Source organism: Eufriesea mexicana, unplaced genomic scaffold, assembly GCF_001483705.2.
Source record: "Eufriesea mexicana isolate 0111107269 unplaced genomic scaffold, ASM148370v2 scaffold1723, whole genome shotgun sequence".
NCBI classification, from domain to species: Eukaryota; Metazoa; Arthropoda; class Insecta; order Hymenoptera; family Apidae; genus Eufriesea; species Eufriesea mexicana.
This window is the reverse complement of record NW_016909858.1, coordinates 422,451-438,965: the sequence shown is the minus strand read 5'-3', so window position 1 is coordinate 438,965 and position 16,515 is coordinate 422,451. Positions and strand designations below refer to the sequence as shown.

Below are 16,515 nucleotides of genomic sequence, written 5' to 3'. Positions count from 1 at the left end.
CACACACACACACACACACACACACACACACACACACACACACACACACACACACACACACACACACACACACACACACACACACATACACACACACATACACACACATACACACACTTTTATATATATATGTATATAATTACAATTCGAATTTTATAGATGAAAGATATGATAAAAGTTTTCAAATAACTATCTCCATAGATGGTATTACCATTGACCATAAACTTATATCTGTTTTGTCCTCAGAAACTGGCCATAACAGGTATGTCTGTGACATATATACTGTAATTCATTTCTTTAAATTTGATATTAAAGCATTAATAATATATGTTTTTTTCTTCAAAGAACTAGACATTTGAAATGTGAAAGACAAACATGTGAAGAACTCATAGTTGCTCATCTCGGATTTCTCGATTATAATTACTATATTATTTCTGTTCGTTTCCATGGACTCGAGAGCTTCCATCAACGTTATAATATACGCGATCTCACATTCTACGTCAGTAAGCACTATATGACATAAGATGGTTATAGTACAAGATTTTCCAGAATTGAAACAATTGCACTTGATAATGTTCTTACTTATTCATAGTTTAAGAATTACAATCCAGCATTTACGGAGTTTGAGATTTGGTTCCGTTTTATATTTTTGTTAACTGCATTTGGAGTTATGGTAAAGAACAACTATAAATATACCTGCTATTACTTAAAGGAAAACATCATATTGTCTATTAATTGTATTGATTTTTAGTGCTGGTTTGGACATTCTCTACGAAAATATTCGTTACATGATTGGTCAATAGAACAGAAATGGATTTCTATACTTCTTCCTTTACTTATTTTATATAATAGTAAGATATTAAAAATTAGTATTTTTATTCATTTTCAAAAAATTAATTTATTTTACTTTTGTAGATCCATTATTTCCAATGACATTTTTAATTAATTCTTGGGTACCTGGTATGATAGATGCAATTCTACAGACAACTTTTCTTTGTGCAGTTCTCATGTTTTGGTTATGTGTTTACCATGGTTTAAGACAAGTATAATGTCCTTTTAATTAATATAGTATAACTTAAATGCAATTATAGTTTTCCTACTTATGAATTTTACATTTTAATAGAATGAAAGACGTCTGATCACATTTTATTTACCAAAAGTTATGGTAGTGGGGTTACTATGGTGTTCTGCATTTATTTTAGCAACATGGTTACGCTGTACTGAATTAGAAGATCCAACTTACAATTATGTCCTTGATACATCAAATTATTTTGTAAGTTATCAAGATAATTGATAATTTCATTTAGCATATAAAATTCTTAATTAATACTTAAAGATCTATATGATTGTAGGGTTTCAAAGTGTTCTTTTTCACAATAGGAGGATTCTATACAGCATATCTTCTTCTTTTGATATTGAGAGCATACAGTGAATTGAGATCAATGCCATATTTTGGTATGTATGAATTTCTTATATATAATTTATAATATATTATCTTTTTTTCTTATTTCTTTTCATTCCGTCCTTCTTTTTGGTTTTGTTTTTAGATCTCCGTTTACGTTTTTTGACACTACTTGCCGCTGTAGTTTCGTTGGTTTGCGGTTGTGTAACGGCACGACAATTTGGAGCTGGTATTTTTGAAGATAGCTTTGCTTCTCGTCTCACTACGTATTATCGTTCATCTGCGCAATTTATGGCTTTATATGGTCTTCTCAATTTTTATTTGTACACAATGGCTTATGTATATGCACCAGCGTATCAACAAATATACGGTCAACGTAAGTATTTTGTAGTTGCGGTTAAAGAATAAGAAATTCATTTTAAATAAATGTATTATTGTTTCGATCAATATAGATTCCTCTATAACGAAGGACAACCCCACCTTTTCTATGATTAATGATTCTGACGAAGAAGTCATATATGGGTCAGATGAAGACAGTCGCCGGCCTTTAACACGAACATCTCGAATAGGAAATAATAATAATTAACCGAATTGAATTAATTATTATAAATGAAAAAAAGATATTTCTAAAACAAAGGATACGGTAATGTTAAAAATGGAAGACATGAGTAGTGATGTATTGTAAAATAAAATATATGAACATCCATAATTTATTCTAAGTGAAACTTAATAAAACCTAATTCTTTACTTGCACATAGTGTGTGTATATCTATGAGGAATATTATTTCCAATCAATACATAAAATTTCAGTTAAAAATTATTTACGCTTTTTATTTAATATAATACGTTGCACGTTTTTCTGATTTTTTATTTATCATTAACATTTTAATGACAAATTTTAATATATACAATATTTAATGATAAATATAATATAAATTTAAGTACATCGAAAGCTATGTGAAAATAAGCAATAATCAAATACATTTCTCGTAATATGGATTACATACAAGTACAAAGGATTTGTTGTATTCAATATTGATCACTAATGTAACATGTATATCACTGCCTACATAACATAATACATACAGAGTGAATAAAATAACTTGATCACCTCAAATATCTCACTTGTTTTTTATAATCGGAGAAAAGTATCACAGGAAAAAGTTGGTTAGTTTGGAGGAGCAAATATCATAACAATAAAAAAAGTCTTTTTTAAGGTAATATTTTTCCTACTATAAAAAAACAATCGAAATATTCAAGGTGATCAAATTATTTTGTTTATCCTGTATTTTGCTGTGTTTTCTTACAAGGTAAACAATTCTTTTCTCTTAACTAATATGATGGTAAACTAGGAAACAAAAAGAGAATAAGTATTTTATTATTTTATTATATCTTTACTATATACCAAAATATACTAAACATATATACATATATATAAAGTATCCAGGTGGATATTCAAAGTCGATTTTCTCGCTAATGAAGTTTCTAATGAAAAAATTTTATTCTATATCTTTTATTCAGTTTTTTATATAGAATCATTATCTTCCCGCTTGTGCCACTAGTTACATGACAACCTGTAAGTATTCTGATTAATGTAAAATATCAAATTTTAATATATCATTAAATGATGTGCTAAATATAAAATTACATTTAATCTGTAAGTTGTAAAGATCAAATGTATTAAAATTTACTTGTATAAAATAAACTCGTACAAAAAAACATAGACCAAAACACGTGTTAGTATCAAGCGACTAAATATTAATATCAAATATGCGTTCAACGTAATTATTTGAACTTCAGAAAAAAACGGAAATCAATGCGATACACGGAAGTAATACATACATATGTGCACGCATGTAATATACGTTTGTTCAATATTCATTTCTGACCATTTTAAACATTATTAAAATAAATAGTGTATCATTTCACGTTCTTGCTGTAAGTTTAATGTAATTATATCTTTGCTTCATTCATTGACATTCTTCTGAATCGTCATATCAAGTTCCATTTTCTAACCAAATAAAATGTGTAAATGTGTTGTATTTGTTAAAAGGTTATAACAAACAAAATCATTGAGTTTTACGAAATTATTATTAGCTTGATCCTTTCTATATAAAATATTATATTTTAAGAGAAAATAATAATTAATATTGATTAAAATTCAATCAAACATAACAAAATTATTTTAGGTAAACAAGTTTATAGAAAATGCCGAAATCAAAAGAATACGTGTTCACCGACGATGATATTAGTGATGAGGTATTTCATATATATTGAATAATATATTTAAATATCAAATATTAATTTGATTAAATTTAAAAACTTCTCTTCACTGTTTGAAGTTGATGGAGAAGCGTACAAATTAGTTATTTACATATCATATAAATTAGTACATCTATAAAATATATCTTTTTTTGTTATATAAGGAAGTAAAAATAAAAAAGAAGCAAAAAAGAGAAATTGAGGACAAAGAAGAGAAAGTATTAAAAAAGCCAAAAAAAGAGTCTAATAAAGATGAAGATGCTGTTTGGGATTTGGGAAATAATCGTCAAATTAGTGTAAGAGATTTTAAAGGGAAATTATATGTTGACATTAGAGAAATGTATTATGATAAAGAAGCAAATTTAAAGCCTGGGAAGAAAGGTATTACTAAATTTTATTTATGCATTTGTATATATTGTACAATGATTCCAAAAATGAATTTATTTTACTTTAAACAGGTATTTGTTTAAACATGACCCAGTGGCAAAAATTATTATCTGTTATGGATGATGTGGATAAAATAGTAAAGTCTAAATCTTGAATATCTATTTTCTTATTTAATAGATATTTCAGTGGTTTGAGATTATTGAATACATTAACATGTGTTTTTCTTCTTGTTTATGAACAAAGTATATATGGTTTTCACATGTAATTTTAATTTACAGTCGTGTATCAATTCATGTTACATCCATTAAACAATATTTTTCAATAAAAAATATTTTTCATTTAAGACACATAAGTGAAAACTTGAAATTTGGCATTGTTTTCATTTCCTTCTATTTACAGGATTAATTTTTATCCAATATGTATATGTATTTATATATATGTAAACATTTAATACACAATAGGTTCTGAAATAATGAATAAAACTAAAAAAATATCCAATATTTATGTTACTACAAAATGTATAGTAGATTTGAGTAATACAGCATGTTCATAAAGTCAGTTAGACCTAAAAGTATAGCAGAGGCTACAGTATAGCGAGGTCGTAAAATCAGTCAGGAATTAAAGTAAACAAATTCAGTTGCCAGAACAAATGATTAACAGTAATATGATTATGCTCTCAATCATTTTTCGGGTGTCGAGTTCAAAATTACAGTTCTGAATGTCACAACATAAATTAGTGCCAATCTTTAGGGTTTTTATCTCCAGTCTTGCTATATCTTAACAATTTAATTTACGACCTCACTATATCGTGGTTGCTACAATAAAAGTGTTATACGATTTGGAAAACAATAATATGAGACATTCAATCAATCAGTGTTGGACGATGTCAGTTTAGTATAAGTTCTGTTTTTGGGAACTGTTAAGTATGATTCACAAAAAATTAAAATTCTTTTAAATGTTAACAGTATTAAACATAATTTAATAGTAGTAAATTGATAGCAAGTGGTAGTTAACGAATTAAGTTGAAATTCAAAGTTAATCAACAATTTTTTCCGTTTTACTGCTTGGAATTGAATACCCATAGCTAAAAACTGTAGACAGTTCGGTGGTGTTAACGATGTCATTTCGATTTCACTCGAAAACTCTGTTTAATTCGATAATTTACAAATGCGTTATGTCGTTCGCATTCATTATATATTTTATACAATGCAAAAGAATTATTTTATGCTCATGCTGGTCCATGAACCGAAGTTAAAAATTTATCCAAATCTAAATTGCTCAGTAATGTTTGTGGGTCTGTTGTGTACTGGCGTTGTTCAATCTACAATAAAAATAAAATGAGCTAACCATTAAATTCTCTATTAATTTTAGAAAATGTGTGAACTTAAAATCAATTACAAACCTGTTTACTTTCTTTCCTTTCTGACATCTTTCCTTTTGGAATTTTTGCAATACTAATATTTGCTAAAATTAGTAAAATTATGGTAGAGATATTATGATTTGATATAGATATTAATATATAGATATTAATGAATTGATATTTTAGTTCTAAAGTATTTTTAATAGATATAATTACCTTTATCGAATTCTCGAATTTTATCTACTTTCAATCTCTTTTTACTTTCATGTTGAACTTCATTATTTTTTTCATTTATTGTAGCAGTTTTAATGGCAACTTTTTTTACTGTACACATTGACAATTTATACAAAGGAGACGAAGTTGCTAAAGGCTTATCATGCATATTTTTTATGGTTAAAGTATTTGATGATTTATTTAGTGTTTCACAACTATTTTCATATTTAATCGGTGATTTCCTGCTTCCTAATCTTTTTTTAGGTTTTGGTGATAGATTAAATATTTCTTCATAATCAGTAGCTGTCATTACTTTAATACGTTCATCGTAATTTTGATCGTTCAAAATAATATTGATTTGAAATTCCAACTCATGATTGCTGTACCTTTGTCTTCTTTTTTTTAAGAATGCATTGTCATCATATCGAAAATGATATTCTACCGAATTAGGAATAGTTACATTAAGATCTATTTTACGATTATATTTCATACATTGAGACTCCACTATATAATCGTGTTTAAATCTAGGAACAAGCTGCAAACATTGAAGAACTCGTGATAAACTTTTTGGATTTTTCATATTGATATTTTCTATAACTGTATTTTTAACAGTATCAAACATTGGAGTAGAAACAATATTATTTTCTTGATTGGCCGAAAACTCAATAACATTTAATACCTCTTCTTCCTTTAATGTTTCTTCATCATCACTAAACAAATCTCGTTTTACTTGATCAACCTTCGATTTCAATAAAATACCTTTAGTATCATTGCAATTTGGATACTCTTTTAGTTTGTATGCACCTTTTTCATTAGAATCATATTCTACATCTTTTATGATACTAAATTCATTTTCATGTAAAATAATTTCATTAGTGATATTATCTTCACATTGTTTGTATTCTACATTAATTTTGGCTTGAGTCTGCTTCATTTCAAGATTACTTGGTACATCTAATCTTATTATTTCTTTATTTTGAACAGTTTTCAAATTAAAAGTCTTATTTTCCAATCTAGACATATTTAGCTGTTGATTTACATTGATTTCAACATCACTCTTAATGTTCTTAACTGTCAATTCAATAATTTTCTTTGTATCATCCTTTGTATTTACAAATACATTGTTTGCAATTTCAAGTTTTAAAGCATTATTTTGTATACTTTTGTCATTATTATCTTTTTGTTTTGATTCTTCCAAATTATACATTTTACTGCCTGATACGCTATATATAGAAAAATGGTTCATTTTTGTACATTTATTATCATTACTACTATCATTACTATTATTTTTATTGTTATTATTGCTATTGTTAGTATTCCTATTGTTGTTGTTATTAACATTATTATTATCAGCATCAATATGATTATCATTGCTGTTGCTAGTATTACCATTATTAGATTTATTTGATTCTTCTATTTTCTTTTTCTTCTTTCTTCTTTTTTCACTAAGTTTATTCTCATTTTGGATATATTTGTACTGATTGCTTTTTTTCTTTAAACTATTATTATTTTTACCCTTAAAAATGATTCGTCCCTGCTGAAATTTTTTTCTGGTAAAATTAGTTTTTGGAATTTCACGAAATTTTGCTATCATTCGTTGACGTTTTGCTTCCAATTGTACAACAAATTTTTTATCCATAGTTAAAGACCTTTGCCTTTTTTGCATTATGGAAGAATGTCTTACAGATTTATTTGGTTTAGAGGTAATTAAAGAACCCGATCTTAAATGTTGTATATTTACTATTTTGGGTTTCTGTTTTAATTTTTTGGTTACCAAATTTTCTATGAATAAATTTTTATTTGATTTTAGTAACTTTTGATCTCCTGAAGACATTACTGCTGAAATTTTAGAAGATAGATTAGTCAAGTTTTCCACACCAGTCTTTGAACTATTAGGAGCCTCAGAAATATGTTCTTCATTTAATGAAGTCTCATTTTTAGCAGGAGTTTCTTTCATATCAGATGTAAAATCTTCATCTTTTAATACTGAAAATATTTTTGATGGCGAAGATTCGCATTTTCTTAATGCAATAATTGTTGCTTCTGTGGGTAATATATTTGTTGGTTTCACTTGTAACTTTGGAGAATTATTTCCTGAAATTGTGGAACATTCTGTTCTATCGTTTATTGTTTCTTTAACATAAGCACCTTGACGTATCAAATCGTTAGTTATGTTAACATAGTTTTGATTTGAAACTTTTTTACATTTTTTATCGGGAGAAGATTTTTCCAATGAATTTGTTGCTTTTAAATTAGTTGAAAAAGATGATGATGATGATGATGATGATGAGGACGACTGTGACGGCGACGACGACTGTGACGTGGACGTGGACGTGGACGAGGACGAGGACGAGGACGAGGACGACTGTGACGGCGACGACGACTGTGACGTGGACGGGGACTGTGACGGGGGTTGTGACGGGGGTTGTGGCGGGGGTTGTGGCTGTGGCTGTGGCTGTGGCTGTGGCTGTGGCTGTGGCTGTGGCGGCGACGGTGACGACCGTAAGGGTGAGAGTGAGGGTGAGGGTGAGGGTGAGGGTGAGGGTGAGGGTGAGGGTGAGGGTGAGGGTGAGGGTGAGGGTGAGGGTGACTGTAAGGGTGAGGGTGAGGGTGACGGTGACTGTGACTGTGATTGTGACGACGACGACGACGATGACGATGACGATGACGATGACGATGACGATGACGATGACGATGACGATGACGATGACGATGACGACGACGACGACGACGATGACGATGATGACGATGAAGATGAAGATGAAGATGAAGAGGAAGAAGATGCTGATGCATCGCTATCGTTTGATTCATCACTGTTTAACGAGTATTTTTCATTATTGATATTTATTTCCTCACACATACTTTTATTTGTATTATTTTTATTGGTATCGCCCTCAATATAGTCCATTTTCGCATAATAAGTTGAATCTCGTGAATTGTTCGATATTTTAAGTTCTTTGATTGCTTCTTCTTTTGGCAAGTTTTCTTTAATCACTTCAAATTGTGTTATTTCTAATTTCGTAGATACGCAAGTTTGATATGCATTTGTACAACTGATAACGTTATGAGGAATACATTGTTTTGTACATTGTGATGATAATGTAGTTGATTTTAGTATATTATCATCCAATTTTGATAACGTTTTACATTCATTTTGCTCAAAGGTAGGTTTATAATATGGAGAACAAGAATTAAAGGTTTCTTTTTTCATATTATCTATGGTTGTTTGCTCTGAAATTTTTGGAGTTAATGCTATGCAAGGTGTTGTTGGAAACTCTGGTGTATTTATGAAACTACGCATCTTACCAAAGTCTTCACTGTATTTGATAAGTGGTGTTGTATTACTACTTGGACTGAGTAATCTTGGTGTCGGTGGAACACTAGAAGGATTTTCAAATTTTCTTGGTGTTTCAAGATCAATAAAATTAGGTATTTGTAATAAGTGTTGCATATCCATGGAAGTTTTTATAAATTCTGAGCGCTGCATAGCATCCACGGAAATAACTTTGTTTTCTATATGCGGTTTCTTTTCAATTCGACCACATTTATTCAAATTAGTTTTTAACGTTTTTAATTGAACATATTTTTTTGTATTCTTTTTTTCGAATGGTAAATTATCAGTAATCGTCGTATTATTATATAAACAATTGTTCTTTGCTAACGTCAATTGATGTTTGATGTTCTTTTGTTCAATAACATCCTTGCATTTATTTATTATATATGTCTGTGAGTTAATATCGTCTTTTCTTTCATTGAAAAAATTATTTACTATAGTATTATGATTAACGTAAGTGACTAGAAAATCTTTATCTACTTCGGTTACCTTATGATCTATGCTTTTTATGATTGACGATTCTATTGCATTCCGCTCTCCTATAGTTCGATTATTTCTTCTATTTTTAACAGTCCCATCTTGCTTTGTCGTTATATTTTTATTTTTTCCTTTCAGTACACGTAAATTAGCTTTATCCTTTTTCACTGACGGTTCGACACTCGATTTACCAACTTTTGCACAGTGTATTTTTCTATTACTAATGGGCATTTCTGTTCTCTCATGATCGTCATTTATTATATGTAAAGCTTTTCGCAAGTCTGCATCCCATGTTTCTTTTGTAACTTGCAATGGCTTGGTTTGAGTCTTAGTAGCTTTGTTCTCAGAAGAAATGCTGATGTTTGAACCTGAAGGAACATCACTTATAGTTACTCCAAGTCCATTATACTTTTCCCACTCACCCATAAGCTTTGGTATTGGGCTTCTTGTTACTATTGGAAGTTTGCAAGGTCGACAAAACTTCAATGGAGTTTTAACTTTATGCGTAGCTATAGCGGTACTAGTAAATGGTGGAGATTTAAAAAGGGAATTTCGACATACAGATTTAACCAATTTTGCAGATCCTGAAGAAAAATGCACACTTTCATTTTCACCAACTATTTTATCCGATGTAGTTGTTGCCTTTATTGGCGTATTAAAATCAAGAGCTCTTATATGACTATTCCTCCTTCTAGGTGTTGATAAACTTAATCTATAATTTTTCGATCTACTTTTCAACAGTGATTTTGGAGTGCGTTTATTAATGATATCACAATCAGTTTTTTTGGAAGTTAAAAAATGTCGATCGTTAACATTATTATTTGTTTTCAATGAAGCAATTTTTACATTTTGGACCACAGATATCAAGTCAATATTCGGTTGACTTTGATTGCCGGTACTATAATTGAATTTTATATATGGAGACAATCCAGAAGCTGACAGACTAATATTATCTTCTATATTTATCGTAGGCATATCTGTACTATCTAATAATGTTTTAGTACTAGTTTCACTGCCATATAGAGTTATTGATTCTGTAGCAACTGGTTTGGCAGTTGTTGCTGTTGTCGTTGCCATTGTGGTCATTATTGTCGTCGTCGTCGTCGTCGTCGTCGTCGTCGTCGTCGTCGTCGTTGTTGTCATCGTCATCGTTGCTGTTATCGCCGTCGCCGTCATCGTCGTCGTCGCCATCGCCATCGTCATTGTTGTCGCTGTCGCCGTCATAGTCGTCATCGTCGTCATCGTCGCCATCGTCGTTGTTGTTGTCATCGTTATTGCACAAGAAATTAAGTTTCTCAGATCATTTGAAGTGGTATTAAAAAGTGGCGACGTTACTTTCTGAGCAACGTTTACAGTTGTTAGATACAATGCTTCTGCGAAATTTTTAGTTTTGTTGGTTGCAGATTCTTTGGGAACAATAGGAATGAATCGTGAATTTGTAGTAGATGTTACAGAACAAGTAGGTGGACAAGAATTTGTTGATAATATATTATTAATTTCTTCTTTCGAACACATTATTAACGTTGGTATTGTCATTACCTTTTGTTCAGATGTATAATTGTTCATACTACCTTCTGATTTCTCTTGTTTTGCAAGCTTTGTAAGTCGTAATCGTTTTACCGACGACTGTTTAATCTTTGCTTCCATGTCATTATTTTGAAGCATTGTTATAATATTAGGGTCATCTTTTTGAATATCATCAGTTACTAATTTTCCAGTTTTCCCTTTATCTTTATTAGGCGAAACTTCAAGCATTGATAATTTTGTTTCACTATCACTATTCAACAAACTCACAATTTCTTTTGTTGTATCGATAATCTTTTTATCGTTTACTGATTTATTGTTAACAATATTTGCATTTATTATACTTAGTACTGCTGCAGCGTTTTGATCTTCCAACATATTGTATTCTTTCTCCTGATCATGTTGTTCAACTTCATTTTGAGGATTTTGTTGTCTAGAAGAACTATGAAGTTTGTGCTTTAATGGTACATTTATTATATTCAATTCAGTGGGTGGTTTAACATCTAGTACTACAGATTCTGGTGAATTATAATAGTTTGGAATCACATCAAGTCGTTCCTCTTGTACTCTATTACAAAATTTTGTTTCTGATTTAGTTTCAGTATCTTCATCAAAACTTATATCAGTTTCAGTGTTTGGTCCAATGATTTCTTCGAGAAATTTTTCAAACACAGGATCAGATTCTGTTGCCTCTACTATTGATTTAATTGCATTATTTAATTCTATCATAATAGAGGTATTTGCTTCACCTATCACAGAATCATTTAAACCTTCATCCTTTGATGACATATCCGTTGGTAATATTGCTTTATTTATGTTTTCAGCGATTCGTTCTTGTAGCTCTGTTCGATTTAAAAGCTCCTTTGTTAACAACTATAATATAGACAATAAAACGTTAAGAATGAATTAAATTACTGTTATATAAAGTATTATAACATTACTTACACTCAAATTTTCTATTGGTTCATCATTACTCTCAGATTCAGATTCTGGTGTATCATATGGAGTAGTTTGAACTTCTGCACATGAGTAACTTAATAATTCTTCTGTGCTTGTTGCTGTGGTGCACTTATCAAACATGCATAGGTCTTTTATACTGTTGTCTGCACATGTCTGATTTATTACAACATCCTGTATGTTCTGAATATTTTCATCACTGCCTAATTTAAGTATTTAAAACCACATTACGCTTTCTATATTTCTTTAATTTTATGATTAACTATAATTCTATGTATTAATAAATATATTAATAAATGTAAATTAGTCGTCATTATAACTATTAATGCCATTATGATTTTTATTATTATTAGTCATATTTTATTGATATTAACTGTCTATCTTAAAATTTAACAATTTAATATTCAATTTAACTACATATGATTTATAACTATATTTATTTAAATTGAACAGACCTTGATATTGTACAGAGTTGCTACATTTCTTCTCTTTGATATTAGTAATAGACTTGGATTGTTCAGATATATCTATATAACCTGGTAGGCTTTTCAGTGGAGTTGCTTCTATGCTATCAAAACTGGGTACTATAATAAGATGAAAATCGGTAGCAAAATTAAAAATATTAACAAAAAACTGAAAATATTACAAAGATATTACAAAATTTACACATATATATGTATCCCTACTTTGAACAACGGATGAAGCGAGCTGTTGCGATATATTTGATATTATTTTTGTGCGTTTACATCGTTCACGATCACTAGTACTGTTACGTCTTTTACGTGTGCTACAAGATATTATTGGAGAATTATTGCATATTTGAGAATTGGTCTAAAAATATATAAATAAATAGTATAAACACACCAGGATACACTATTATAATGGTATCAACAACATTGTAATTAACATTCCTTATACCTGTGAAGGAACATTGATATTAACAACAAAACGTTGGCCACGAGTTTCTTCCATAAGAAATTTTAACTGTTCAAGTAAATCTCCACACTGCTTCAACTGCTCGCAATCAGCAATTTTGTTAAGGCGTTCATGAACTATAAATAAATATGTTTTCTGACAAAATTTTAACAAATGATTACGGAATGAAAATACTTTTACCTATGAATTTTACAGTCATTAAAATCTTACCAACTGAGTTAATAGCGAAAAACTTTTCAATAACATCTGTCAAAGCCATTTTGTTAACTTTAGTACTAAATCGTTTTCCATTTGAAATTACAGTACGACATTCTTGCAAATGTGGAGATGTTTCTAAAAATATCTTAGCAGCTTCCATACATTTTTGACTTTCAAGGTACCCTAAAATTAATTATCTAAAATACCTCATAATTCATTTTATACACAAATTAAAATAAATTTTTTATAAAAATAATTGATACCATAGTAATTGTTATTTAATTAATTAAATATTTCTTTATTCGTTCATACAATTAAAATAATATTAAAATAATGTTAAAAGTAATCTTATTACATCCCTAACATTTCATTACTGTAACTAGAAAGTATTTACATTCCCGCCATACAACAGGTTATTGTAATAGACGCATAATGACATGTCATACCACTCTTACCAAAAACTAATCTAGCTATTTCTGATGGTAACAGGGTTTCCATAATGTCTATTAGTATTCAAACTCCGTGTTTATTATTAAAAAATCACGATCATTTTTAAATTTGTTAGAAGAAAACATTCGAACATACACCAAAACAACATTACGAAAAGAATCTTAAAGAGAGTATCGGTTTTCCGAGCAATTTTACCAACATTAAAGCTATAATATTATATAGTATGGAATTATTTTTCTCCATATTAGTGATTCTCACATATCAAGAAGTATTTATTTGAATACAGACAAATTTAAAAGAAATTTCTTACGGATTTGTGTTTTGTAAGTAAAATTTTTCATTATTAATTATTAAGATTAATAGAAACATATCTCTTCTAATAATATATCATATATTTTATTGTATATTATCTAATGCTATTGTGTATCCAAGTAAAGTATTACCATAAAGTTTCTATGTTTCAACAAAAAGTTATATATATTTAGAAAAATTGTTAACAATAAAAAATATATAGTTTATTTTATAGTCTATTATATTCCATTTATATTAATATTATATTTATAGATCTATAACAAATGGCAAATTGGCAAATGGAAGTACAAAGAATGATGTTATACATATTATTTCCTATTGGAGTTTATTATTATTTTAATCAATCAGAAAATATCAAAGAATGGATAAATAATGAAAAGAAAAAGTTTAATATTATGAGTAACGTACAACATATGGAAGTTGTGAATTTTATTGATGAATTTAATAAAAAACAACAATTAGAATTACTTGCAGAAATGGAAACAAAATATTATGAAATGAAATAGGTTAATTAAATTTACATGCATAATTAAATCTACATAATTTTAATGCATAGTTTTGCTTTGTAAATGTAAACATGAAATACATCATTATGCATACATTAATCAATTCTAGTCAATTTCCAATTATTTGTACTTAATTATCAAACAGAAATAAAATCTATATTAACCAAATAATGATTTCGAATGACAAATTATTAACAAATTGTTAAATCTATTAAAAATAATGCATTCAGATATATAATAAAGACCAACCCAATTTATTATTCTCTTCTACTTTTCCACTACTATCAATCTCTTTCTATCAATCTTTCAGTTTTCCACCTATTTTTCAAATGTTTATATTAATATAATAATCTCAAGCTATTTAAAGTATTGAAAAAATAGATACGTGTTAAATATTTTAAGTCAATGTTAACAATATTATAATAGTAACATATATAAATTTACAATTACATTGATCACTAAATTCATTTTAAAAATTTTTTTTCATTTTAACACCAAAGTACTTGATTAATGCTTAACTCATTATATTTAAAACAAATTAATGTGACAAAACATTGCTGTGTTTCTAATTGTAAGGAAAATTATGGTACTTTAAAAGGTAATAGTTATATTTCTATACTTTTATTTCCTAAAGTTGAGAAAATGTAGAAAAATGGATGGCTTTTATACTTCATAGAAATTATATATATATACTATAAATTAACAAAATATTCTACCATCTATAGTATGCATTTTGCAGAAACTGATATTTAAAAGTATCAAGGTATTCTATTGTTCAAGGCTTACAGTTGTAATATCATGTTGATTAGTCTTAAATGCTGTAATGTCATGTGGATTAAACTGAAGAATTATGAATTAGACTTATGATTAGACTGTGATTTAATTGTGACTGGTACAATATCTTTTCAGTTAAGTCATATATTATTTTAATGAGTTATCTAAAGAAATTATCTTTTAATACTAAAATAATAGCAAATGTAATATTTTCATAAATGATGTTAATTTGAAATCTCAGCTTTTGCAATCTGAAAATCATAAACATATTTTATGTAAATTAATATAAGTAAGTATTCGTATAAAAATTTCTATTTGTACTTACTAAAATTATAATACTATCCTTTAATATAGCTTTGTAATTGACTGCATAATTTTTCCTTTTAGTAACTAATTATACTATCCTTTTTTCAAAATATTCACTTAATTTAGCTTAAAATTAATAATTTTGTCTATTTCAGTTTTCTATTAATCTGAAATATATATATATATCCTATTAACAACATTTAAATACTTTACTTCTAACACATATTTTCTTGAAATCATTGTAAATATTTCAAATATACTGTATTACAATATCAATGAATTAAATACCAAACCATCCTAAAGATTCTCAAAATGTATACAATATTTATAAATCGTAATACATTTCTGTCATTTTTACTTGCTATAGTTACAATATCTATATATTGCTTATACGTAATTAATAAAGAATAGTATATATTAGTGCAATTTTATACAAAAAAAGAAAAAGTCAATTACAATCCTCATTACAAGATTTTTCTATTGAAACTAATAATTCTAGAGTTGCCAGGCGAACGCTACATTTCTTTATTTTGCACAGGAATTTATAGGAAAAGGATCATAAATGAGGAATATCATTCGTACACTGCGACCTGTGTCTGTTAGGCGATGAATGTGTCGTACGAGTGGGGAAGAGTTGCTTTGCATAGAGTATAGTTGATATGAACGTAAAAACACTTTCGCGTTAAGAAAGCAACTAGCGTTGCGTTACCTTTGCTTTCATGTTCGTCGGTATCTCGATTTCCAGGTTTACGTTATGTCATTCCCTATTGCTAGTTCTTTTTTCCTACTTTTTTGTTGAAATAGTACTAAGTAACTTCTATGAAGAAATAATTGAAATTTGACAGTTCTATCATTGTCGTGTATAGTTATTATATTTATATATAGATTACTCGTTTAATTCATGGTTTGGTGAACAATATTCCATCGTTTTACAAAATAATTAGGTAACTATATTTTCTTCATGCAATACCCGCTAATAACAATATATAAGAAAATGTTTATAATTATTAACTGTAGATTTCAAATTACAGTATTTTTATATGTAAAGTATCAATGTGTATTGTTTCAGGATTTTCAATATTATATTTTAATATATTTTAACTTTTTAAAGTGAATG

The 16,515-nt window shown here is 28.3% G+C and overlaps 3 protein-coding genes across 6 annotated transcripts in view; 2 read left to right on the top strand and 1 right to left on the bottom strand.

The window, feature by feature from the left end:
• Positions 1-2,058, top strand: part of LOC108548685 (transmembrane protein 181) — a 3,761-nt gene extending 1,703 nt beyond the window's left edge. For all 4 annotated transcript variants that reach the window (XM_017901755.1, XM_017901752.1, XM_017901756.1 and 1 more), the window contains 9 exons: positions 160-262; positions 346-499; positions 593-673; positions 752-851; positions 916-1,043; positions 1,124-1,273; positions 1,353-1,455; positions 1,548-1,778; positions 1,855-2,058. In XM_017901755.1, coding sequence (XP_017757244.1) covers positions 160-262; positions 346-499; positions 593-673; positions 752-851; positions 916-1,043; positions 1,124-1,273; positions 1,353-1,455; positions 1,548-1,778; positions 1,855-1,988 — 1,184 coding nt within the window. In that variant the 3' untranslated portion in view covers positions 1,989-2,058. The remainder of the gene's footprint in view (positions 1-159; positions 263-345; positions 500-592; positions 674-751; positions 852-915; positions 1,044-1,123; positions 1,274-1,352; positions 1,456-1,547; positions 1,779-1,854) is intronic.
• Positions 2,059-3,235: 1,177 nt separating this feature from the next.
• On the top strand, positions 3,236-4,360 carry Ssb-c31a (single stranded-binding protein c31A). The gene is made up of 4 exons (XM_017901757.1): positions 3,236-3,340; positions 3,592-3,661; positions 3,829-4,045; positions 4,123-4,360. Exons 2-4 carry the CDS (start codon positions 3,611-3,613, stop codon positions 4,203-4,205), a joined length of 351 nt encoding a protein of 116 aa, XP_017757246.1. The 5' UTR covers positions 3,236-3,340; positions 3,592-3,610; the 3' UTR covers positions 4,206-4,360.
• Positions 4,361-5,064: 704 nt separating this feature from the next.
• Positions 5,065-13,548, bottom strand: LOC108548618 (serine-rich adhesin for platelets). The gene is made up of 10 exons (XM_017901644.1): positions 13,506-13,548; positions 13,063-13,233; positions 12,835-12,968; positions 12,603-12,747; positions 12,372-12,500; positions 11,905-12,119; positions 7,462-11,832; positions 5,628-7,389; positions 5,454-5,515; positions 5,065-5,372 (listed from the first exon to the last, which is right to left on the bottom strand). Exons 1-10 carry the CDS (start codon positions 13,546-13,548, stop codon positions 5,280-5,282), a joined length of 7,125 nt encoding a protein of 2,374 aa, XP_017757133.1. The 3' UTR covers positions 5,065-5,279.
• Positions 13,549-16,515: the final 2,967 nt, after the last annotated feature.